The 24,033-nt window shown below is 41.0% G+C and overlaps 1 protein-coding gene across 4 annotated transcripts in view; it reads right to left on the bottom strand.

Moving 5' to 3' along the window:
- Positions 1-251: 251 nt before the first annotated feature.
- sema3aa (sema domain, immunoglobulin domain (Ig), short basic domain, secreted, (semaphorin) 3Aa) overlaps positions 252-24,033 on the bottom strand; it is a 36,777-nt gene continuing 12,995 nt past the window's right edge. For all 4 annotated transcript variants that reach the window (XM_086270115.1, XM_086270113.1, XM_086270114.1 and 1 more), the window contains 16 exons: positions 23,675-23,835; positions 22,241-22,303; positions 16,406-16,525; positions 15,558-15,648; positions 15,346-15,465; positions 13,313-13,455; positions 12,692-12,806; positions 12,517-12,586; positions 10,047-10,191; positions 9,729-9,948; positions 8,204-8,295; positions 8,066-8,107; positions 7,667-7,824; positions 4,442-4,509; positions 4,197-4,345; positions 252-3,046 (listed from right to left, as the gene is read on the bottom strand). In XM_086270115.1, the coding sequence (XP_086126241.1) occupies positions 2,330-3,046; positions 4,197-4,345; positions 4,442-4,509; positions 7,667-7,824; positions 8,066-8,107; positions 8,204-8,295; positions 9,729-9,948; positions 10,047-10,191; positions 12,517-12,586; positions 12,692-12,806; positions 13,313-13,455; positions 15,346-15,465; positions 15,558-15,648; positions 16,406-16,525; positions 22,241-22,303; positions 23,675-23,835 (2,474 nt within the window). In that variant the 3' untranslated portion in view covers positions 252-2,329. The remainder of the gene's footprint in view (positions 3,047-4,196; positions 4,346-4,441; positions 4,510-7,666; positions 7,825-8,065; positions 8,108-8,203; positions 8,296-9,728; positions 9,949-10,046; positions 10,192-12,516; positions 12,587-12,691; positions 12,807-13,312; positions 13,456-15,345; positions 15,466-15,557; positions 15,649-16,405; positions 16,526-22,240; positions 22,304-23,674; positions 23,836-24,033) is intronic.

Genomic DNA, 24,033 nt, shown 5'->3' on the forward strand with positions numbered 1-24,033 from the left:
TCTGGAATGGCGGAGTGTAACGCAACAGACATTAGGAATATCAATTTTAGAGCATAACTTGAAAACAAACAAACAAACAACAACAACAAAACAGGTGTATACACACATGAAAGAATGAATCTACATGGTGTTATGAGCAGAAACCTGAGAGACACATTCCAGGGTCAGAAGGGTGCCCTTGGGACCTTTAATTGTAGGAGGGTGGATCGAAAGGTTTTTTTTGGCATGAATGAGAACAAAGACGCTTGTTCTTGTAACAGAGATGTTTATTTAGACAACTGAATGCATGCCAAAAAGAACTGTGTTACAGCAGTGGTAACTTTCAGCTCTCTCACATTTCTAACTCTGAGGGAAAGACCAGATTAGGGACACAACAAACTTTTGAGCGTTGGTAGGGAACACTATCTTGCCCTAATTTATTGCATTGACACATTACTCTTGTCATGAACTCAGAGGGCGCGGGGAGACAGGAGGTACCATTGTTGAATCAAAGATTAAGGAGCTTGGACCTTAAAACAGCTTTGGCTAGGATATCATGAGTTGTTAATATCACTGTTTAGCAAAATTAATTCACACATTGCGTTGAGGAATTTTTTTTTTCCCTTTCTTTTTTTTTTTTAACCTCTCACACAAAACACGTAAAAAGACAATAAAAAAGATGCACTTACTGTAGGTAGCATTCACATGCAGTATAATGTGTCTTCTCCTCAGACTAGATTTAACATTTTTCTCCACTATTTCTTACAGAAATTCACAGCTAATGTTTTTCAGTTTGGGGAAATTATCTTACACATAATAGCTACTGGATGAAAAATGTTGATGGGATCGGGAGAAAATAAAAGAAGAGGAAAACAGTGAGATGATCTGGTATGAAAGGCAAAAAGAGACAAAATTGTGCTTATTGTTGGTGGAATCTCTGTCAGACGTTTTGTTTAATGAACACGCAAACCCCTGCACTCATGCTTCTAATTCATGTTCAGCTCCCTCAAAAAGGGGGATTCCTTCTTGACACACAGACATCCGGCCACTTGGTCCATCAAAATTGTTTTGTTTTTTTGCTGCTGTTGCCATTGTTTCTCCAATATACCGATGAGCCAAAAATACCATAATATCAAAAATAAATGCAACCCTTTCACAAAACAATGAGCAAATAAATAATAATCAAGTGGTGTTCTTGTACTGTATATGTACTGTATATACACAGAGAGTTACGTTTGTCGTATATATGTACACAAACAACTGGCAGTCTTGTTTCAGACTGGGCTTTTAGCATAGCGGACAACTGGGATTTGTGCCCTATAAATCCCAGAAAAAGCAACAACAAAATAACTTATACACAGAATCCTTGGGAGCAGAAGGGGTTACGCACGCTGAAGACTACTATGTCGCCTGCAATTTTTGCCCCCCAAAAGTAGAAGCACTGGTTTCGAAAGGAAAGCAAATTTTAAAAAAAGTAGTAACTTTTTGCTTTTTAGGAAGGGTGTAAAAAAAAAGAGCCTCTTAAAATAATTAGCTTATTATTAAAACATAACAACAACATGCACGATGCTTTCCGAGCCTCAGTTGGAGAGGGTTATGATGAAGCACTTTTGCACAGTTGCATGACTTTGCAGTGTTTTTTTCATTTCTCCATCTAATAATGCTTCTGTCCTGCGAAAAACACCGGTGCCATCTGTGCACATGTCGAGGCGAACCGCAGCCCCTCTGTGCCCTCCTGTGAGCGTGCTGCTCGTCTTGAATTGAAAGACGACATGAGAGGTTCTATTCTCCTCTCAAGCAGTTCTTCAAAATAAGAGTTTTGAATCCTTTTCTTTTAGCAGTTCTATGCTCAGGTCAAACGGGCCAGCGGCTCGCACTGAATTCCCGCTTCTTTCAACGTCTCCACGGCTGTCCTCCCAGCATGCTATGTCCATTTGCTTACCAACAAACACCTCACTAAACATTTTTTTTTGTCCCGGTCTTATTTTAGTAGCTTATGTACAGGAGGTTGAAGTGTCTGCCAGCCAGTATCCCAGGCAACCAGCATATCCTCACACATTTACAGTATGCATTCCAGTTTTTCAGTCCTCTTCTCATCTTTGTCCTTTTCACAGGTTGTGTGCTTTTGTGTCTGAATGAGAGCTTCACTGACGTTACATGTGTGGAGTTCATGTTTCTACCTAAAAAGTGTTTCAGATGTTTTGCTTTTTCTGCTGTTATGGAGAGGTCACTGAATCACACATTGCATCTATAGAACGTATTTGTGTGTTTTTGTGTGGATGCGTGGGTTTGTGCTTGCATGTGTGTCGGTCTGGTATAATGTGTCCTTTTTTTTTTCTTTTCTTTTTTTTCAAACGCTGCGTGGAGGTCTTTGAAGCTCATGGGTCCTCCTGTTGCGTCCCTTCTTATTTTCCTGCATCCGTCTCCACTTGGTTGCATGTTGGCTGCTCGCCCGAGATCCCCCTGCGAGCTGAGAACCAGCTAGCCTGGCCTGCCCCTTCTGGCCATTTTGGGTTTTCTGGTTGTTCTTAGGTGCCTCACTGCTCAATATACCCTTTTGGGTATTCTGACTGAGTGTTGGCTCTTCTACTGTTAGAGCTCCAGCCTGATGCCATGGCCGACTGAGAGGTGGACTGGCTTGCTGTTTCTGAGCAGTGGGGGCTAAAGCTCTAGGCTGTAATGCAGAGTTGGACCCGCCTGCGCTGTCAGGCTTGCCCTGACTGTTGCCGTTAGGTGTCTTCACCCTCTTCTGTTTGCGCTCTTTCTTCCACACTCTGTCACAAAACTCCTCCACGCTGTTTAGCTCTGGGTGGTCCAAGAGAGACAGGAAATCTCGGTACCACATCCTGTGCTTGGCCGAGTGACCTGCGCCACCTCCCGCGCCAGGAATTCCAGGCAGGATGTCACCCAATCTCTGGGTGGGGATGACCTGGAGGTTGAGGCGTAGAAGAGGCTGGATAAAGCCGTGTTCCACAGCCTGGCAATGGTAGACCCCGGTGTCAAACTGAGTGAGGCTGCGTATCAGCAGACCTTGGTCTGTACGCAGCACTCGGTCATCTAGCTTTATCTGAAATGAAACAAAGAGGAAGACAAAGAACACAATGGGTGAAAATACTGAAAAAAATAAAGATGGAACATGAGAATGAACCAGAGTTTTTAAACGTACATATTCGATAATCTATATCAGAGATGTCTGACTCAATTAATTCACACTTGTCTTGCACTGCTCAAAACTACCCAAAAATAACCCATTAGAAAAACTCTTTCCAGAAATCATGACCCAGTTACTCAGAAAAATCCATAAAGTTTGATGTGAGAAGTTTTGTGACAGAACTATACAATATTCCTTCTATTAAATTACACCCCCAAACCAATTTCTAATAATCAGATCAGGATTTCTGGAAGGAGATACTGCCATTTACCCCCCTTACATTCAGGGGAAGGGATATATCTCTACAGCTGGTATCACTTAACCGAGGAAAGTCACATCAGAAAAAGAAAACACGTTTTACATTATAATGTCAAATTTGGTCAGGAAAGAAGAAGAACAATGAGCAAGGGTTCAAAGGAAATGCCTTGTTTCAGGTCTCACTGAATACATGAGTATTGGTAAGAAAGATTGAAGCAAACTCCAAAGGTTCCTTTCAAGCTAACGCTGCTTCACACTGGAAAAACTGCAGCTACATCAATCACCTGGGCTGTCAGCACAGAGTGATGTTGTCCAGAAAAAGTAGAAGCTGGCTTAAACTTAGCAGCAAATCATGCAGCAAGTGTGGGTGGGCACAGCAAATTCTTATTAGGTTAATTTCTTAGCTGAACACTATTTTTTGCTGAAACAGTAATATCCTTCCATATAAAATTATTAACGGCTGTGTTTCACATTTAATACACCCTCTGACTTGTGGATCTATTACACAGCTGGACTTTTTTGTATCGTATTTCTCTTTGCTTATTGGTACCTAAAATACCACGCCTAGAAAGGCCAGCTATAAAAATACAGCCGCAGTACAAAAGTTAATCTAAACACCCACACCCAGTGGTTTTCACCCTTTTGGGTCTCTGAGGTTAAAGATTAGAAGTGTCATAAGTCACTACATGATGGAGCAGGAAAGGTGGAGCCCTGGATGGAGATATTTTGTCTGAAGAAATCTAACTATGTGTAATATATTTTATAATCATCTAGCAGTATATTAGCAAGTCATCTTAGGCATACACACCTCAAGCTTGCGCTCGTCGTTGGGCTTCTGCAGTTGCCAGTAGATGAGCGCTCTTTGAGACTTGGGGCTGCACTCTAGAAACATACTGCTGTTCTCCACACCAAACACACTCCTGTCCTCCACGCTGTCCCCTAAGCCATCCATGTCATCTGCTCAATGCAAAGCACATGCAGACAGACTAATGAGACGCAAATGGCATGAGGAGGAGACAGTGTGTATGTGCTTGTATGAAATTATTAAGGTACCGTGATGCTGAAGGTCTGAACACTGGGAAAGAGGATCTCCATTTCTGATGTCTTGCCGTCTGGTTCGCCTGTGAAAAAACGACAGTGAAACTGAATGGAAGTGGTGGAAACAGACAGCTATGAGGACCTGTGGAAAACTAAGTAAACTGCATGATTCAGTAGCTTGCAGCACTACCTTTAGCAGCAATAACTAGTTTTCTGTATGACTTCATCAGTCTGTCACATCATTGTGGAGGAATTTTGGCCCACTCTTCTTTACAGCACTGTTGCAGTTCATTCAGATTTGTTAGCATTCATTTAGGTCCAGCTCTCTTGAGATCAATTTCAATCAGGTTGAGGGCTGGACTTAGACTGAATCACTGCAACACTTTTCTCTTTTCTTTTTCACCCATTCTGTTACAGATTTGTTGCTATGCTTGGAGTCATTGACCTGTTGGGTGATCTTGTCTCGGCCAAGCTTCAGCTGTCGGACAGATGACCGCACGTTAGCATACCTTAGTACACAGAGGAGTTCATGGGGGACTCAGTGACTGCAAGCTGCTTAAGTCCTGGGGCTGTATAGCAAACCCAAATTAATACCCCACCACCGTGCTGGCTGTTGGTTTATGGTGTTTGCACTGATATGCTGTGTTTGGTTTTCTCCAAACATGGTACTGTGCATTATGGCCAATTCCAGAAGTCTAGTGGTTTGTTCACATGCAATTTTGCAAACCTAAGCTATGCTGTCATGTTCTTTTTAGAGTGAAGAAACTTTCTCCAGGTGATCACACCACACAAGGCATACATATTTGAGTCCTTTTTCAATTGTACTGTTATCATCTTTACTCTCAGTTGGCATGCTAAATGTTAGGGTTGGAGATGTTGCCCTTAAAGTTTTTACAGTTTATCTGAGCCTTGCGAGGTCTGACCTTGGGGTGAATTTGCTGGAAGATTGTGGAATTATGTGGAACCCAACTCTTTTTTGTACATAAATGAGTTTAACTGTACTAATTAAAGTGGATCTGGACAATCCTAAAATGTTTCAATTACTGTCAGTTAACTCTTTTAACCACATGTAACTATTAGCTTCCAATTCCATTGCTGTAAGCTAATACTTGATTTCATAGCTATATAATTACACAAACAGTGAACAGATTTGACCTGCTTCTCCATAACGTTTAGCTAAGAGTTAGCCGACACTGTTAGCTAACAAATTCAACAAATCACTTTTTATCCAAATGCTATTTAGCCTTTAACATACAACATTAGCTAATAGTTAGTTGTACATTTAGCAAAAACCCCCCAACAAAAACATCTTTTTAGTTACTGAATGTGTTGCAACTGTTTCATTTGTTGACCCATGTCATTAGATTTCTGTTTAATTTCTCAGTTTTCTTTATTGCAGGGTTATTACCTTACAATATAAAGCACATTGAGGCCACTGTTGTTGTTATTTGGGGCTATATAAATAAAATTTTATTGAAAATCATTACCCATGCTATCAGGTAAAAACTGTTCAACTGTTTTACAGTAAGTGAGAGATCTTAACCGTTTATTCACTTTGTTTCCATTGCTTTTTTATTTATATCTGCTATGAATTTCTTTTGGCTGCTACTACTTAGTAAATTATACTTTTACTTAACTTATCTAAGATTAGCTTTGCAAGTATCCAGTGGTATATTTGTAACCTGGTTGGGAAGCATTGCTGTACATGACAAGTTATTTCTTATGTACTTTTTTATTCTCACCACTTGGGGGCAATGTTTACCCAATTCCCAAGAAAACAGGCACTAACTCAACCTTTAACTCCACTGTTAAATCACATGGATGAAAAAACAAAACAGCAGAATGTAAGAAACATAAACCTGCTGAGCAGTGAAACAGTGCGCTTCATTGCCTTCCGATGAGCCGTTATTATGAAACACATACAGCATTGTTTTGCCCTTGAAACGCCTTGTAAAAGCAGGCCCAGTCTTTGTCCTCTCCATATGAAAAAGTCTACTGTGTGATTTGGCTTTTTAATGCGATGGCAAGGCGTTTTCAAAGTCTGGCTTTACTGACTAGCTGTGAATGGCTCCCTAGTTCCTAGTTGTCATGGTTCAAAAAACGCTGATGGCGGCTGCAAAATTCAAATTGGGTGCGAGCCAAACATGAGGCAAGGGCTGGAAAGAAGAGAAAGAACCAAGGTAGGGATAAAAAGTAGAACCACTGAAGGTTTAAAAAAAAGACTAAACAAACAAACAAACAAAAAAAACAAGATAAAAAATGCTCAGCATGTTTGTGTGAATTCTCCACACAAAATTATGACCACTTACATCCCACTTTTTTCACACGTGTCCCTCGTCTGTACATTTCCTGGGCTAACATTCCTGTCTTTTTTGGCCATCTGAGCACGTGCAAGGTTGGGTGTCTGGTTCTCATTCTGGTAGCGAAAATATTTGCAGTGCAGTGGAGAGCTGAGAGAAGCCTGTCCCCACTTTAAACATGGGGTGTGCCACCTCGTCTGTAATCTTGCCAAGCTGGAGTATACCCACTGGCCTACTTCTGTTGGTGTGAGAAGTTCTAGATGAATGAGACAACGTGGGGGTGTCGCGCCATGTGTGTGTATGGGAGGGTAGTAGTGGTGTAGTGGTCAGCTTAATCCTGCTGGGTACAACAGAGGGTAATTTGAGGGAGTGTATGTTCCTCCTGGCTGAAGGGTGAAGTGGTCAGGCAGCTCCTGGTGGCTATAATTTATTGTGTGTTTGCTTGTCTTTGGATATTTGTGCATATTTCTTAATGCGTCTTGGTTGGTAGGATGATTGAAGCACAACTCAGAACAACTGTTACTGGCTAAGTTGCTGGATTGTACTTTCTTGGAACGCATAATTAGTGCGTATGTGTGTTTAATGACTCAATTTCGTGCTGGTGTAATATTCAGATTACTTCCATGTTTAGAAGTTTTGGCATACAATGGCTATCTGTGTCTGTTTTTTGGGAGTCGCCACACTTACTAATAAGCCAGTGGAGGTCTGACGCTAGAGAAATGAGGCTGCACATCAGGATGCCCTTGAGCATAACATTTAAAACCAATTGTTTTAAAGCCAACCAAAACAGCAGAATGCAGGTGTACTGATAAGTCCCAGGTGTGACTGCATGTGACGACATTAATACAGGATGTTGTTGAAAAGCAGCGTGCATGCTCAGCAAACCCTCCGAGGATACATAAAGGTTAAAGAAGGGTGTTTAGCGATTGCCGGCTCCTACCTCTTGGCAGTAGGAAAGTATCTCGAGCACTCAGCACCGTCCCAGGCGCAGTAAGGGTCTCTGGCCAGGCAGCACTCAGCGCAAGCTTTCCCATACACTTCGCAACGGTGTAAAGACATCTGTGATACACCCAGGGCTGAGCCAAGGTACAGCTGTTGCTGTGGGAGTCAGAGAGAGAGCAAGGATGTAAAAATTAAATGTTCCTGTGCGCCTCAGTTGGAAGGGTTCTTGCAAAAAAGAAGGTGCTTGTGGGTTTAGTTCTCAGTGGGCACATTCTTTGCTTATGGGTAACAGTGTATGTTTAAAGACCGAGAATTTCTCGCTTTTTTGTTTCACGTGGACCTTTACCCTTGTCAACAGCTTTTGGATTAATTACAAAGTGAGAAAGCAAGTTTTTACCTGCTTGGTGGACAGCTCCATAGCAGTGATGGGAGTAGGCTCCTGTACAAAGCAAATAAACCCCATTTAACACCACTTCTACGGACAATATGTGTTTTTATAGGAAGGCTATTAGCACGCAATTACAAAACGTCATACCCTAAAGACAGTCATCTCTTCCAATACAACTTCCTCGAGGTCATGCCAGCTTTCTCTGGGGATCGTAACCACCTTCAGCACTGTTCCTGTATCTGAAATGCAAAAGACAGCATACAGTTAGTGTACATGCAGGCCTGTGCTGGTCATAGATTAACATCCGTGGTGCATGTATGTACGGTTTAAGTAATAGATTAGAAATACGTGTGTGTGCCTTCTTCAAAATACATGTTAAGTGCAAGAAGAAACATGGAAATAGATCAAAAAATTAAAAATGATTAAAATAGATTCTCTGGAATCTTCGACATGCCGGACAAGTGCATTAAGCTTTCCAGCATATTTTCCTTTGTTCAGTCCCTTTTCTTTCTGTTTGTTTTTTTTTCCAGTCTTTCTCTGTTCAACGTCCGTGTTCTTTTACTCATCCTAATCTTTCTATTTTATTGCCCAGTCTAAAACACAGCTTGTTCTTTATAACTCTGCAGAGAAAAGCCAGCATCCAGGACTCTCTTCATTGTTGACACTGAGACTGGTGTTTTTCAGTTGCCATTTAATGAAGCTGCCAGGTAAAGGCACTGCGAGGCATCTGTTTGTCAAACTATAGATTCTGATGTGCTCTTTCTCAGATGTGCACAAAGAGGCCTCCCACTTCTCTCTCTATTCTTATTTCCTGGAACAATGATACTCTGTGAGTTTCAAAGAAATGTCTTTTCTTTGTCCATTACAATAATCCAGATGCTCAACTATCCAAACATTTTGCTCCTTTAATCAGTACAACAGTTTTCAGCTGTGCTAACATCACTGAGAAAGGGGTTTCCCACCGATCAGTCAGCTTTATAAAGTTGATAAACTGGAATTAAGTACCACAAAGAACCACTGGAACACAGGAGGGGTCTTTGTGTGCCTAGACAGATATTCCATTAAAAATCCCTAATAATTTATGACTAACGGTCCTGTTAGGCGTTAGTTGTCTTTCCCCAAATTTCTGATTATTTTAATCCCATTTTAATTAAAAACAAATTGAGCTCAGTGGTTCAGGCCAAGAAGTTAATTGGAATCAACTGGTACATCAACTGATACTAATGCCATGTGATGGCTCATGATGATATCCTTTTACACACTCGGGTTGCAATCTCAAAAAGTGAAATTTGGATTCTGCAAGCTGCTTTGAAACCCATCTTCACCCAAGCTCCCCCTATTTCAACATAGACATTTGTTAGTGAGATCAAGCTTTTTAAGAGTATTAGATACTGATGCCAGTACACTGTAAATAAAAATAAAATTGAAAAATTAATTAAAAGTCAGTTAAAAAAAAAGAAAAATATTATTGTAATTTTCAGTGTCTGTTTTTGAGTGGAAATATCTGTAAAAATCTATCTGTGGTTAAAAATGTCTTTAATTTTAAAACAATACACTGGATTTTATTTGAACAGATTTTGTTTGCAGTATATGCCAAAAGTACCTATGGCGGACCACCCTGAAATAAACATATAGAAGCAGTATATTTATTGCAGTGTCATCTGTTGCATACCTGTGCCAATGAACATGACATCATATTGCCCATCCTCTGCCTCCACTTTGTCCACCACCAGCTGGGTAAACTGGTAGTCCACGTCTGTGCGTACCATTATGGGTCGTCCCCCTATTGGGTGCACCGGGTTGTACATGGCAGGGTGACCCCTGGCGAAGGTGATGACATCATCCGGAAGGTCCTTCGTAGAATCGAAACCTCCAAATGTCTTGCTGGGGCACTGAGATCAAGACGTGATATGTTTGTTTCTTCTAATATCGTCTTATAATGTCTCATTATTACTTAAAAATTTACAACATTTTTGCTAAATTGCCTTACAGTTCCAGGGCGAGGGTAGGGCACCCTCCCTTGGAAGGGCACCCACTGGTAGTTGGGTCCATCTCTGTGGGCATAGGGACCCAGGAAAACCCTCCTGATGTCTGCCATGTTGTACATACACACCGCTGAGCCTTTAAATATGTTACTGTGGAAGGAGAGAAAAAGAAATAAATCCAGAAGGGGTGAGTTTAAGGATCAAGAGGGGTAGGAAGCAAGAGGGTGGTGAAATAAAAGAGATGACAGAGACAAACAAAGGGGATTCATAAATGATCGGTCACAAGACAGGGATTAGGAGCTTGTTAAAAACTGAAGAAAGACAACAAAATGACCCATCATCGCACAAAGACAGAGCGGAGCAAAGTTGTCATTACTTGAGTACAGCAATGACAGATTGGAACTTCTCTCTGATTGCTTCCAGCCTCTTGAGAACAGACAGGAATTTGGGCACACCACCAACAAACCAGGAGACCTGGTTCAGAGCATATTTGAAATCCCCTCCAATATTTTGTGAGCATTTGCTTGAGCCAGATGGGTGGATTTTGCTTTCACAAGGAAAGCAGGCAAGGTCGATCAATCATGCTAAAAAAAAAGGGAAGTGATGTGGATTTTATTTTTTCAATTTAAGCTCTTTCGCGGGTCATCCAGAAGACAGCAGTTTGAGTCGTGAGTCATTAAATGGGAGAATCGGGGAGTTTCACATGAATATTCCAACATGCATACTCCACAAGAGTTATTAAATATTCTTGTGGAGATTATGACAGAATAAGCACGATGCTTGCAGTCTTTGGAGAGCGTGAAGTCTATAAACCTTCCGTCATATCTATTCATCTATTTCACAGTTTTATAGATTTAGAATTATTTACTTTATGAGGATAAATGCCCCCCAAATAATCATTCATTTACTTTCCAGGTGTCACATTTTACAATTACAGATTTTCTTTTGGACAGCAAATCTCCTTCACTTGCAGGAACCGAATGCTTCAAAATGATTCGAGATGTCCTTTGTCTTGCTGACTGCAATGGGAAGTTGTATCAGCCTAATTAGGGATGTGGCTGGCAAACACACAGCCGACAGTACTCCACAAAGCATGGAAGATGAATGGATTAGCATTTGAAAATGTTAATTACAGAGAAATTCAATTAACTCCAGGGGCAAAAAAAAGACGCTCCAATATCTGTGCTTATGAAGAAGGGTGAAAATGTGTTTGTGCAGATACACACAGACACACAGAAAGAGGCATGCAAATTCACCCCTAGAATGCACACACACACACACACACACACACACACACACAGAGGTACACAATCAGACACTGATCTGTCAGTGGCAGCTTCTTTGTGCCTCATTAAGCAGTGATATTAAAAGCCGGTCCCTCTGAATCTCTGCTCTATTCATCTCTGAAAACCGGCCACTTAGAAAACCAATTAAACCACTCTAATTCCTCAATGCCCCATAATTGAATTTTAAAGTGTACGCGTGTGTGTGCGTGCGTGTGTGGGCAGACGTGGATACGTGGGTGTACGCCCACCAGCGCCCACCAACCTCTGGGTTTTAATACATCCCTGAAAGCAGTGAAAAGCCAAACAGGTCTGGTAAAGCAAGGCGCCTGTCACCATGCGTTAGCCTGCACCGCTCCTCTATTCAGCTCGTCTTATCATTAGCAGTGATTGATGAAGCAGTGCAGAAACAGTACCGGACACACACACACACACACACACACACACACACACACACACACACACACACACACACACACACACACACACATCACATTCATCATCTTCATCATCTTCATCATCACGATAAGTGCCACCATCTGTGCCATTTCAACTCACTTATCTGCCCTGCCCCATGCCTTCACCTCTCCACATGCTTCAGTAGAGACACACCCGGCTTCTGAAAACCCCATTCGAAGCTGGGGCGGTGGCCGAGGGGGGTGGGAGGAAAAAAAACAACAACAACAAAAACCCCCCGTGGATTTCTGTTAAGTGAATATCATGTTTCTCTCGCTCCCTCCTGCTCCATAATCTGATTTTCCTACAAGCCTGCCAAGGTTTCAGTGAAAAACAGGACAGGTAGTGAGGAATTGGGGAATCGGATAAAAGCAATCTCCAAATCTGAGACGAGGGGAGGGCTACCCTCGGAGAGAAAAGCATCCGTGAGACACCTGTAAGTGGATTACGAGAGCGCCGTCTGGGAATTTGACAGAGGCGCACTTGGTCGCTTGCATCGTGCCGTGCCATTTAAAATGGTTAGGAAATTACAGATAAAGGGGCAGGATAAAGGAGGAGAAAAGAAAGGCTTCTTGAAAAGAAATACGAGGCGCGTGTTTTTCAAATGCAGAGGATGAAACCTATACAGGAAGGCTGACCGTTGAAACAATTCTGATACTACCAGCATCTGTCACGCAGTTTGAACATTTGAAACCCTTGCATGCTCATTTTGGAGGTCAAGGGCAAAAGACTGTACCTGGATGTGGTGAATACGGCGTAGATAACTGGATTCTTTGGGTCCTTGGAGCTCATGAGAAACACGTCCTCTAAACAGCGAGAAGAATAATGTGTGAAGGTGAAGCTCTGAGGTGAGGTTGGAATTTTTCCACATCGAACAAAGACACAAATAAATAAAATAAAAACGCACTTACGCAGTTCGTCGAAATGTGTGTCAATGCCATTGACGCCAGGAACCGCGCATATTAGCCGCGCTTTGAGAAAAGTGGTCCATTTGTTGACCAGGCTCCTGTGACCTCCCATGTCATTCTGCAACAACATTTGAAGTGCTGTCAGCTCAAACCTCCGTATGCACTTTTGTTAGTAAGGTCCTTGCAAATATCACATTTATTAAAAATGTTACAGAAGTATTAAGTTTCTGATTATAAAACATATTGCAGTAATAAAAATAGGACTGCAGTCTCCTTCTATATTGTATCATGTGTGAAGTTTTGTGATAATATCGTATTGTGGGGCGTTGTGTCTGAAGATTCCCACCTCTAACTTATACTATATAAGGCATTTATAAGGAAGGTAAAGGTTAACTATGGGCATATGATCATTAACTTTTTTTCAGCAACTATGACTCTGGCTGTTCATTATTACTTTGATTTTCTCATTAGGACACGTACATGTTAATAACTGGCTTTTTAAGGGCTTATAAACTGATAACTAAGGCACATTATAAGAAGTATGCTACTTTTTTGTGTAACAGAATCGTATTGACACCACATCACACTGTTATAACAGTTTTGTGGGGTTGTGTGTGATGTTACCTTACACAGTTGTCCTATTCTGGCAATAGTAGCTTTCCCAGTGTGCTCCCCGTCCATGGCGTTCTCTTTGAAAAACAGGAAGATCTTGTCATCTTCGGGGTTGTCACTCTCAGGGATCAGGTGTATGCCTACGAATCTGGGATCTACAAGAAAGAAAATAGAGGAAAAATAAACAAATAAAGCACATAAACTTTGTTCACACTCATAAACTCACCCCAGCAGACACACAAATACAATTTTACAATCCAACCTCTGCCCCGGTGACAATCATTTCACCCCTATTTTACACCTCTGTAACCAATCCCCCCCCACGATATTCTCCAGTCACGGCTCGGTAATAGCAGCCCGTCACTTTACACCATGGTGTTATAGTATGTGACTTTACCTCAAGTGAGCGCTCCAAATCCAAATCCCACATAAACCCTGTCTCTAGACCACATCCTCGCAAACACACATGGCTCTGATTGTCCCGGGTAACACTTGAATAAATTTATCCTGACTTTAAGCGCAAGAGGAAATCAAAGCTAAACGTAGGAGCCAAGGCCTTAGGGCTGGGATCTTTTGGCATAAAGGGGGCGTAGGAATCGAGGAAAAGTCGCCGCAGTGAGCCTACGTCCAAAAGCTCGGGGGTTTAAGCGGAGAGAAACAAGCAGTGCCATGTTACACCTCCATGGGCGTTTCAGATATAGAGTAGCTGTGAAAAAGGAGCATGTGGCCAAAGTGGGAGGCAGATTTATAAGGGTTGCGCAGGTGCGAGACCTCTGCTGTGAATTGTGTGTACCCCCAACCCGCACACACTTCATACTTCCATCATGAATGTTTGCCCTTATATGCAGACCACCATAAATTTGTGTGCGCACACCACAGATAAAACAAAACCAAGCTGCTGACCACTGAAGTCATACCACTGATTACCTATAATCCAAACAAAAAGCTGCTTTATTCAAAGGAAATCCAACCATCCATATAAGCAAGAGGTCATTAAAATGTGAAGGAATGCGTAAATGAATCTGGACTACCAAACTACAGTTTAACCCCAAATCCTTTTAGAATCAGCTGCTATTAGGGATTCATTCCCTGGTTTCTCTCTTGATACATTTGAGTACCATATAACCTTGTTGATAAAGCCTCAATAGAATATCTCCACCCCGGTAATCCATGCAATTACAATCCCCTCATTGTGCAGAAGACGCTGGATTCTGCCGAGCCGAATGGATACAATCCCCAGCGTATTTGTTTGAACAAGGTGAAAGATCGATGAGGATTAACGCTATAACAATGACTTCCTCGGTTTATACTGCTCTTTATTAATATGTCACAGTAATCAGCACTGGCGAGACCAGTGTTTGTGATTTTTGATGGTGCCTGGGGAGGGGGACGTGGGCGGTTGAGGGGGACTGGGAGGAATTCGACTCCACTACAGGAGGAAAACAGCTAAGAGCGGATTAGTTCTGTGGGAAAGAGGGTGGGGGGGGGATGGCACAGCTTGAGGGAAAGGTTCAAACTGACCTTTTGTGGCTCCCTAAGTCCTCTGCGGTGCCGAAAGATAGCCAGACATACTGAGCAGTCAATAACCCTCACTGCAGCGCTAATCTTGCTAGCACAGGCAAATCCACTGACTTTGTGAATGGGCTCTGATATCTGATGTCTGCACATGAATGGAAATGATTGGAGACTTGAGGCTTGCGAGAGAATTTAATGTCTCAAAGTCTGCTGAAAAGCTCAATGGTATACTTTTCCAAATAATGGCCAATGACAGGGATTTCCATGCAGCTTTTAGGGAAAGGTTGAGGTCTATAGAGACCACAATGGTCTAATTTTACCTTAATAGCAAAGTATTTTGAGTCATGTTATCTAGTTTTTGCAGTCTCAAGTGGTTTATACTTAACTGTTGCTACTAGGAATAAATATAATTGAGAAGTGTTCAGCAGAATACACCATGATGAAAAATTCAACTGCTGAATTGAACATGAGAAACAAAAGAATTCACTCTTAGCTCATCTTCTACGATTTTATTTTATTTTATTTTTTACCATTCAGCCATCTTGAATCATGCTGCTCTGTTCTGATTGGATGATGATCTCCCAGCGTACGGAAAATGGCAAAGTCCCTTCCCATGAAGTCAGCAGATGTGCCCGAGTACAGCTCTCCATCTGCCAGCGAGAAAGGATAGTTAGGAACACATGACCAGCTCTGAAGTGACTGCGTCCTCCCTGGAAGTAATAAAAGCACACATCAAACTTACCAAGGAGAAGTGAGGCTGAGAGCATTTTGGGGTCGTAGGGGCTTTTCCCGCGGCCGTTCTCAAATTGTGAGGCCAGTCGGAAGATGTTGTCCTGCGGTGGGAAAAGGTCAAAGATCGAAATGAGGGCAGTGAAAGCCACAACGAGCATGGTTAAAGGTACATTTATAGCACGTGTTTCAAGTTACCATACATTCTCATTATAGCGCGCTACTTTGGGGGAGTGGGATGCAAAAAAACACTTCCTCCACACAGGAGAAACAAGAAATGTTTTATTACACTGCTGCCCTTGGTTACCAAATGCACCAAAAAAGGGAATATAAGCAGTAAAATTAAGTAAAAACAGACACGACCTCTGAGTCTTTTAAAGAAAAGCGAGTGAGTTTTTGGTGGCTTTTAATTTATTCAATCAGTTACAGACTGTCAGCACTACTTTAAACTGAAGTGAACGCCTCTATGGTCTACCCCTCCCTACTGCTGGACGGCAGGATCCATGCTAGTACATTGATTAACCTGTAGAAGTTTCTCAAGATGACTGATTAAACTTTAATGCAAGATGGAAGGCTGTTAAATATTCGACAGCTGTAATTGAACCATGTAGTGACCGCTTTTTTCCACTGCTTCGCACAAAAGACAACACTGATGAGAAGATAATCGTCAGAGAGAATGAACACGGCTGTACTTCAGACAATACTCAGACTTTCTCTCACATGAATTTACTATAGCGCTGTTGTCACATTTCATGCCTTCTTAATGAATGGTCAGTTTAAGATTTAAATGACCCTTTGCATATATATAACTGATTAAAACCCCAAAACATTTGGTTACAATAAAAGCCCCGAATGAATTACCTCTGCCTTCTTGCCCATTTCCAGATAAGCGCAGATGGGGTGGAAGGCTCCTGTGCCACAGATGTACAGATGGGTCTGGTTGTATGGTTGAAGGACACGGATGAAGTTAGAACACTCCTTCTAAAAAAAGAAATGAGACACAGGAACATAAAGCCTCCGCTATTATAATAACTTAATACGGATCAGGCATATTCAAATGAAAAAACTGTGTTTATCTGTGGAAAAAAACATGATTTTCCAGTGAATAATCCAATTTTACACAAGCTGGTGTTGGTGATATAAAGTTTGTTCTAGTGATGAAGTTCACACAGGTTTCAGTGGTAATCGTCAAATGTAAATAGTTGTTTTTTTTGATATATTAATGCAAATACTTTTTACCAAATTATGACGTAAAATTTGCATTTCTTCTAATAGCAGTTTGCTAGAAATTTAAGCATTTTTATGACCGTAAAAAGTAAAAAATAAGAACCTTTCTTTATTTTGGAGACTGGAGTGTGGCAAGCAAACAATTTTTCACAAATCCTAAATATAATAAAAATACTTTTTTAACTTGCAATTACTGAGAATATATTTTTATTATATGAATATTATATTTACAGCATGCATGAAGATCGCTTGACTATAATAATTCGTCTTCATATTAATATGTTTATATGTCAATATGTGTGAAGTGCATAACTTTATAGTTACTGTTGCATGGCTAAACTATTACTTTAAAAGACTGAATTATTTATAACTTTTATATATCCTAAGGTTATAATATGCTGCAGTTATGCTGCAGGCATAAGGTTAAATTTTGTTACAGGCTGGTGGAGTTTTGTACAGCATGCATAAAGTTTTACACCACATTTCACATGACAATAAAGTTAAACAATCATAAAAACTAGCATAAAACAGACCTAAATTTTGGCCAGAAATGTGAAGTTTTTGGCTATAAGGCTGTGGCTTACAGGATACCATGAGATATAAGGCTGGAAAACTGTTTTGAATACATTTTTGTTAATGTGATACCTATCTTTGTTTATGCTGTAATGTTACCAGGGTAGGATATTATACAGCCACATGCAACTTTGTGACCTTTGGTCTTCATGAAAGATCCAATATGTTAACAGTAACCTCATTCTGCCAATTGCCACCTTCATATCATAAAGTTTAAATTAACTGGTATGCTTTGTGAAAATAAACTTGACGTTTTTATTAGAGAAAAACTGAAAATAGAGACTAATAGAAAGCAGAATATAATATAGCAAAGATTTGCTGGAATTTAATTTTAAACAGGGACTTTCCAGTTGGTGTGTGAAATTGAGTCTCTTTTAAGGAAATCCCACCTGTAAGGAAAATCAGGCAAATCTACCACAGATCTTTAACGACCCATATGTTTGAATTTACTGAGGATATTTGGGTTGGCGCTGCAGTGCGTGTTGAAAGTCCCAGTGGTGTGAGACTGTTTATTAGAGTGCTAATCAACGGGATTGGTTAATGTAGGAGGCCTATTAGCAGCCTTGAGGAGCTGATTTGGCCACATGTGTTTAAGAGATTAGGCTGGGGTTTGCCTAATTATAAATACATGCTGGATATCTACCTAACAAATAAGTACACATTTGCTCAGGGATTTGCAAATACAGCCCTCGTCACATAGGCAGCCAAATTATCCTTCTTCTTCCCTCCCTAAAACACATGTATCTGTTCAGTCTTTTCAAGCTCGCAGACATTTCGCTTTGATGATTTGATGGTGTCTCTTATATGAGCCGTAAATGGATGCTGACATTTTCCAGTGCTGCTCAAAATAAACTCTGGGATCACTCACTGCAAAGCCGCCTCCCCCCCCCCCTCAAAAAAAAGCAGAATTTTCTGTAATTATTCTAAAAGGTAAAAACTGTTGTTTTAGCTCTAACTGTTTCTCCTCAGCAGTAACCTGCACGAAGAGAACGTTTGACATTTTGGGAAAACCACTGACTTTTTGTTTTTAAAGGCATGAATACCACTCACATATCTTTGTGCCCGAGAGTTAAATAGCTTAGCAAGGTTGTTAGCTGGAGGTCTGTTTGAAGGTTAAAAAAATGAGCTTGTCCATGCATTTGTTTGTATTGTAAAAAGTGTAAAAAAAAAATAGAGTTTGTGGTTTTACAGGAGGCTACTTCATTGATTTTCTCATGGTTGTAACGATAGCTGAAAAAAGACGCTACAGCATAAGGTAGAAAAACAAACTGTACTGAATATCTATGCTGTTAGTTTTTCTGAAACATGAAATTATCAATAATATGACCTACTGTGAGGTACAGCCCATCCAAGAAGATGAGGCTCCAGTTCTGCTGAGCTAAATTCTAGTATTTCTGGTACATTGCCTTAATTAGCAGGGATTGCTAGTGTTAGCTGATAAATATGGTAATTTCAAACAAACTAGCATGGCATTAGCCAAACTGCTAATGAGCTTCAAAATATGAGGTTCAAAACCATATACTGACCACAGTACTGTGCAAAAGGTTTGAGCCACCCTTCATATGCTCTTGGATAATTTGAAGATATCAAAAAAGTTTAAGGCCTAAAAACTACCTACAGCAGTATCTGGGAATCATTTGCTTAATGAGAAATGAGAAAAACTCCAGCTGACCTGACACAGGATCTGAATGATGCATCTGACCCATCAGTCGATCAATCTACTGTTCATCAAAACATCATTAGGAATGCTTTGAGGGGAAGGGTAGCTGTCATGAAGCCATTCTTATGGAAGGCAAATATGGAGAAAAGACTGTGGTATGCTATACTTCTCAAGAAGTGGAAAGAAAAGCAGCAGCGTTTATTAAGCGATAAATGCGAAGTTTAAATGTTTGGCTCAAGTCGTCAAGGAGGAGGTCAGGAGGGAGGAACAACAGTGAGTGTCTACGGCCATCTGTAAAACATGATGGAAGCTCTGTCATGGTTTGGAGCTGCATTTCAGCCAGTGGTGCTGCGGATCTTATCAAAATTGATGGAATTATTAATAATACCATGAGATTTTGATAGACAATTCAGTACCATCTGGAAAGCATTTGATTGGAAACGGCTTGATCCTGCAGCATGACAATGATTACAAACACACTGCCAATGCAAAGCATATCTTGATAGAAAAACACACAAGGGAACACTATCAGTCATTTGCTTGTCTCCCTGGAGCCTGAACCTCAATATTATTGAAGGAGTCACCTTGACAGAGGATGGAAATAAAGACAGCCTTTGAATGCTTTTCAAGAGAAAGTCTGGAGAACTTTTCCTTAAGATTATTTCAAGAAATTACATGAAAACTTTTTGTATCCACAAGTCCACTGGACTCCACTTGCCTGCCTGTGTTTTGTGAGCATGTGGTCTCGCCGTCCTTGGGGCACATGCATAGTTGATGAATTAATTCAATGCCTTAACTATGCATGTGCCCCAGGCCGCGGACTTCGAGTGGACTTCAAAGAACTATAACGGGAATGTCTGGGCTGTTGTATCTCCAGTTATCCATGCCCGTGTGTGCAACCAAGTTAAATCAAGGCTCAGGAGAGTTTAAGCTTTGGTCATATCAAATATTGATTTTCAAGCTCATTAGAATTGTAAAAACTCAGCTTTACCCTATAATACTGTATATATAATGTATATTTATAGATGTTTCAGTAAATCTCTGCACCTATTTACATTTTCCAATAAAAAATTAAAAAAAACAAGGGGTGTACCAACACTTTTGCGCAGTACTGTGCATCTATCCGTCTGTGGTGGAGACTCCATTAAGTCCTTTCCACTTATATTTCATTGATTGAACAAACTAGATCGATGTTAATCAGTGAGTGTTAGAGGTGTTGGCAGGCAGATTTTGTTACCTGTTGAAATGGGCAGACTGGTTAATTTCCTGTTTCCTGTCTGTTTGCTGTTACAGCATCTTAAAATTTATCTTACAGACTGTAATATCAATATTCTTGTCTAACTTTTGGAAGAAAGCAAATAACTCTATCTCCTTTAAGTCTAACTGTTCACTTAATATAAAATCTGTGACATGCTAACAGACTGGGGTTTTCCATGTATTTAAACACCTTTTAACTATGTGTGTTATCATTAACTTAACTTGAAGCCCTGTGACTGACCTTAACCCTGCAAGTTTTTGTGTGTCTGTGGGTCTAATGGTTTTTCCCTCTGTGTACTGCTGAACAGCGAGCGCGCATGTCCCCCCACATCATTCTCACGGCCCTCGTTATATACATTTCATCAGCTTCTATAATCCCCTCCAGGGTCAGCTCTGTTTGGGATTTTACACGGCTGTCTCAGCTAGAATCATTAGCTATGTGGTAGGTAGGTCACACCTAAACACTGAGAGACGGTCGTTATGGTCACTCAAAATTGCGGCTCTTTCTTATTCTGTGGAGAAAAATGACTTCCCTGATCACAAACCATGTCATTATGTGAAAACCGCAACACCCGCAGAGGATAAATGAGTCATTACCGGATTATATTAATGGCTCTCGTTGGATTGGTTGTTAATGCTGACCTCCCATGGGGAAAATAGGTGGACAGATTTGTAAACATTTAAATGACTTGAATGAATTTTGAGATAATGCTGAGTTCTCTAGTTCAATAAAGAAAATTCACTGGAAATGTGGGATAACTCGAGAGTATTATTTTCCCATTAATGTCTACAATAGCTGGACAGCAAATCCGAAATGACATCAGGCACTTCTACGAAATCGTAAATCCACACTCTGAACGCTTTGTTCGGTGAATCAAATGCAACAACTTGGACCATGTTACACAGCCATTCTACCACGGATAGTGATACAGCCATCAGGCATTTTTTAGGGGGCAGCTGTTACATTTGTTCTGCCGCTGTAAACTGTGGTTTGGGGAAATGCATCACTATGGGAGCTCTGAATGCTTTAGTAATGTCCTAATCAAGGCCTCTCCATGCTGTACTCTGTCTCTGCTCTCACCGCCTCATTTTCAAGGGTAAACATTTTCACAGCAGGCAAATACCTCATCATTGCATTTTGTGTGATGTTGTGCTGCCAGAGCACACTCTTTCCACTGCACGAGGGAGTGAAGGTGAAGTATTGCCTACGTGGTTGTGCGAAACCCAAAAAGTCGCTAGTGAGTTAGATCCCAGCGGAACCACTATGATTTAAAAAGACTGCGCAATTCCTGATAATCCTAAAACACCCAGCAGCACCGCACTCGAGACTCATCCAGCTATGAAATTAGGATCAGATACAATGCAGCCAGGGCCTTTCCAAACAGAAACACACACACACATACAAATAAAGCACACTAACACCATTGTGCTTACAAAGTCAGCAGCATAGAGTGCGTTCAGCAAACTTGCGACATGTGAGCTAACACATCGCGTCAGATAACGAGAACTCAAACAATACACTCCCACATAAATATGCACACAAACGCGCACTCTGAGGCACATAGATAAACATGCTCCCAAAATTAAACTGTACATCGCAGAAGCAAATAAGCTCATTGTCCTTGTGCCCCCGACACGCTGTGTACACTATCGTGTGACTGAACATCTGCTGTACAGTGTGTTTAGATGTAGGTGTCATTGTGGGACAGCCTATAGAGAGTACAGCGTGCCAGAGGTGAAATGGAACACGAGTGCTGCACCACGACTTTTATCTGAGCTAATTTAATACCTCTTCGTGCTAGTGTTTCTTTAACGGCTGCTGGTCCCTGAAATTATTTCTGTCTTATATTGTTATTAGGATGTTAAAAAAAACAAAAAAGGGAAATTTGAAGACAGAGCAGACATGTCATTTCCGTGACAAAAAGCAAACATTACACGGAACAGCTCTAATCATGACGCTGTTATAAATGTGGACTTACCCCTAGGTCTTTCCCTGCCCACTTGCATTCATCCCTCTTAGAGGGGGTGGCGGGCCACGCAATCTGTGCAAATGAACAAAAAAAAAAAGAAGAAGAAAAGCAAAGTCATATCATGCTGGAGGTTGAGAGGAACATTTAAAAGTCATTTCATGAAACACTAAACTGGAAGGCAGTGAGTCGATAGAGTGAATCAGAGGAAAGAAGCAAGCCTCGTGTAATTCCAGGACATGATTAAGAAAGATATTTCCTGGATTACCCAGTTCTTTATTTCGCTCCATATCTTTGGCAATTCCATCAGAAACATATGTGCACATATAATAAATATAAGGATTGTAGAACAGCGCAAGATTGACTGCAAAGGGAAGTAAAGAAGAGTTTCATTGACAGACATGAAAATGAAAAAAATAAAAAAATCTGATGTTTTATTGAAATTGACTAATATACGTTTTATTGCCCTCTCTGACATTTGCTGTGTCAATACAGACATTTTATACAGTCTAAACAGGGGTTCTGGTTTAAATTAAAGCGTGTCTACGCTTGAAATCCTCGCCATAAGGTTGTACTTTTCACTTCAAATATGAAAAGAAACCAGGGTTTTGCTACTTTGCTTTGGAAGAGATAGGTCTCATTGTCATCCATCTGTGGCCTCTGGTGTCACATGAATTAAACACACATGGGGCATATGAAGTGTATGAGCATGCATGTGTGAGCTGTAATAAGTACGGGAAAGATTATACTTAATTATACCGCAAAAATGGGTGCGACAGAGCTGAACTTTTTGCTCCTGGCCACACAGATGTCTGCAGACAATGGAAATGTATGCATATCTCCATGTCCAAATGTATGCACGTACACATATCCACACTGTTATGTGCTTACAATAGACACACGCACTGCTCACTCTATTCCTAGATTTATCTCCTCTCTAGATCAGCTGACTGTTCCCCTCATGGGATTCTGCATTGCACATTTTTTAGGATAATTACATTAGATTTGCTTAATCACTGCTTTTTTGGCCTTTATCTCGTAATGATGCGAAGATTAGAACAAAAGAACGAAAAGGAAAGGCGGGGGGAAAAAATACACATCCGAGCCAAGGGCAAAAGATTTAAAAGACGCACTTTCCCCTTTCCGCATTGACTATGTATTTTTCAGCACTTTCATTCCCTTTTTCAGCTCTCTGCAGCCTGCAGGCAAGTCTGTGTCAGTCTTGTGTGTCTGTGATAGAAGCCCGAATCAGATAAAAGAGACTGTTAACCTAGTCCAGGTGGAGTAATGGAATTATGGACAGCCTCGTCTGGACCGAGACAGACAGTGGGAGGGATGAGGGGAGGGGAGAAAGTGATGGAGTAATGGACTCCAGAGGGAGCAGCAGGCAGGGAAAGATGGAAAGAGAGAGACGACTTTTAGACAAACCTGAAACGAGAGTTTTACCTGTTTGTTGTCCCTGTTGATATTAACGAGATCAAATGAGAAAATGTGGTCCTCAGCTCCAACCAGCAGTCTCCCTCGCTCCTCGTCCAATAGGAAACTGTCGTAGCTCGAGCTGTTTGCCAAGCCATTGAAGGTGATGAGGTTACTAGACTCTAACATCTCTGGAAGGAAAAAAGAAAAACACGGTGATTCTTAGATGCACAGAAAGGGTGAATAAAAGGCTATACGACAGAAGAAAAGCTTTTTTAAATGACAAAAACAAGTCTATATTTATCCAACGCACTTCCACCAAGTTTGGAGTAACCACAAAAGACTAGTGTAAAAAATGCATTTGCAACACACGGTATCTTTTGGATTAA

The sequence above is a fragment of the Aulonocara sp. 'chitande type north' Nkhata Bay genome, linkage group LG17 (genome assembly GCF_057382095.1).
Source record: "Aulonocara sp. 'chitande type north' Nkhata Bay isolate Kocher_YH1m ecotype deep benthic linkage group LG17, A_spYH_male_GT1.1, whole genome shotgun sequence".
Taxonomy (NCBI): domain Eukaryota; kingdom Metazoa; phylum Chordata; class Actinopteri; order Cichliformes; family Cichlidae; genus Aulonocara; species Aulonocara sp. 'chitande type north' Nkhata Bay.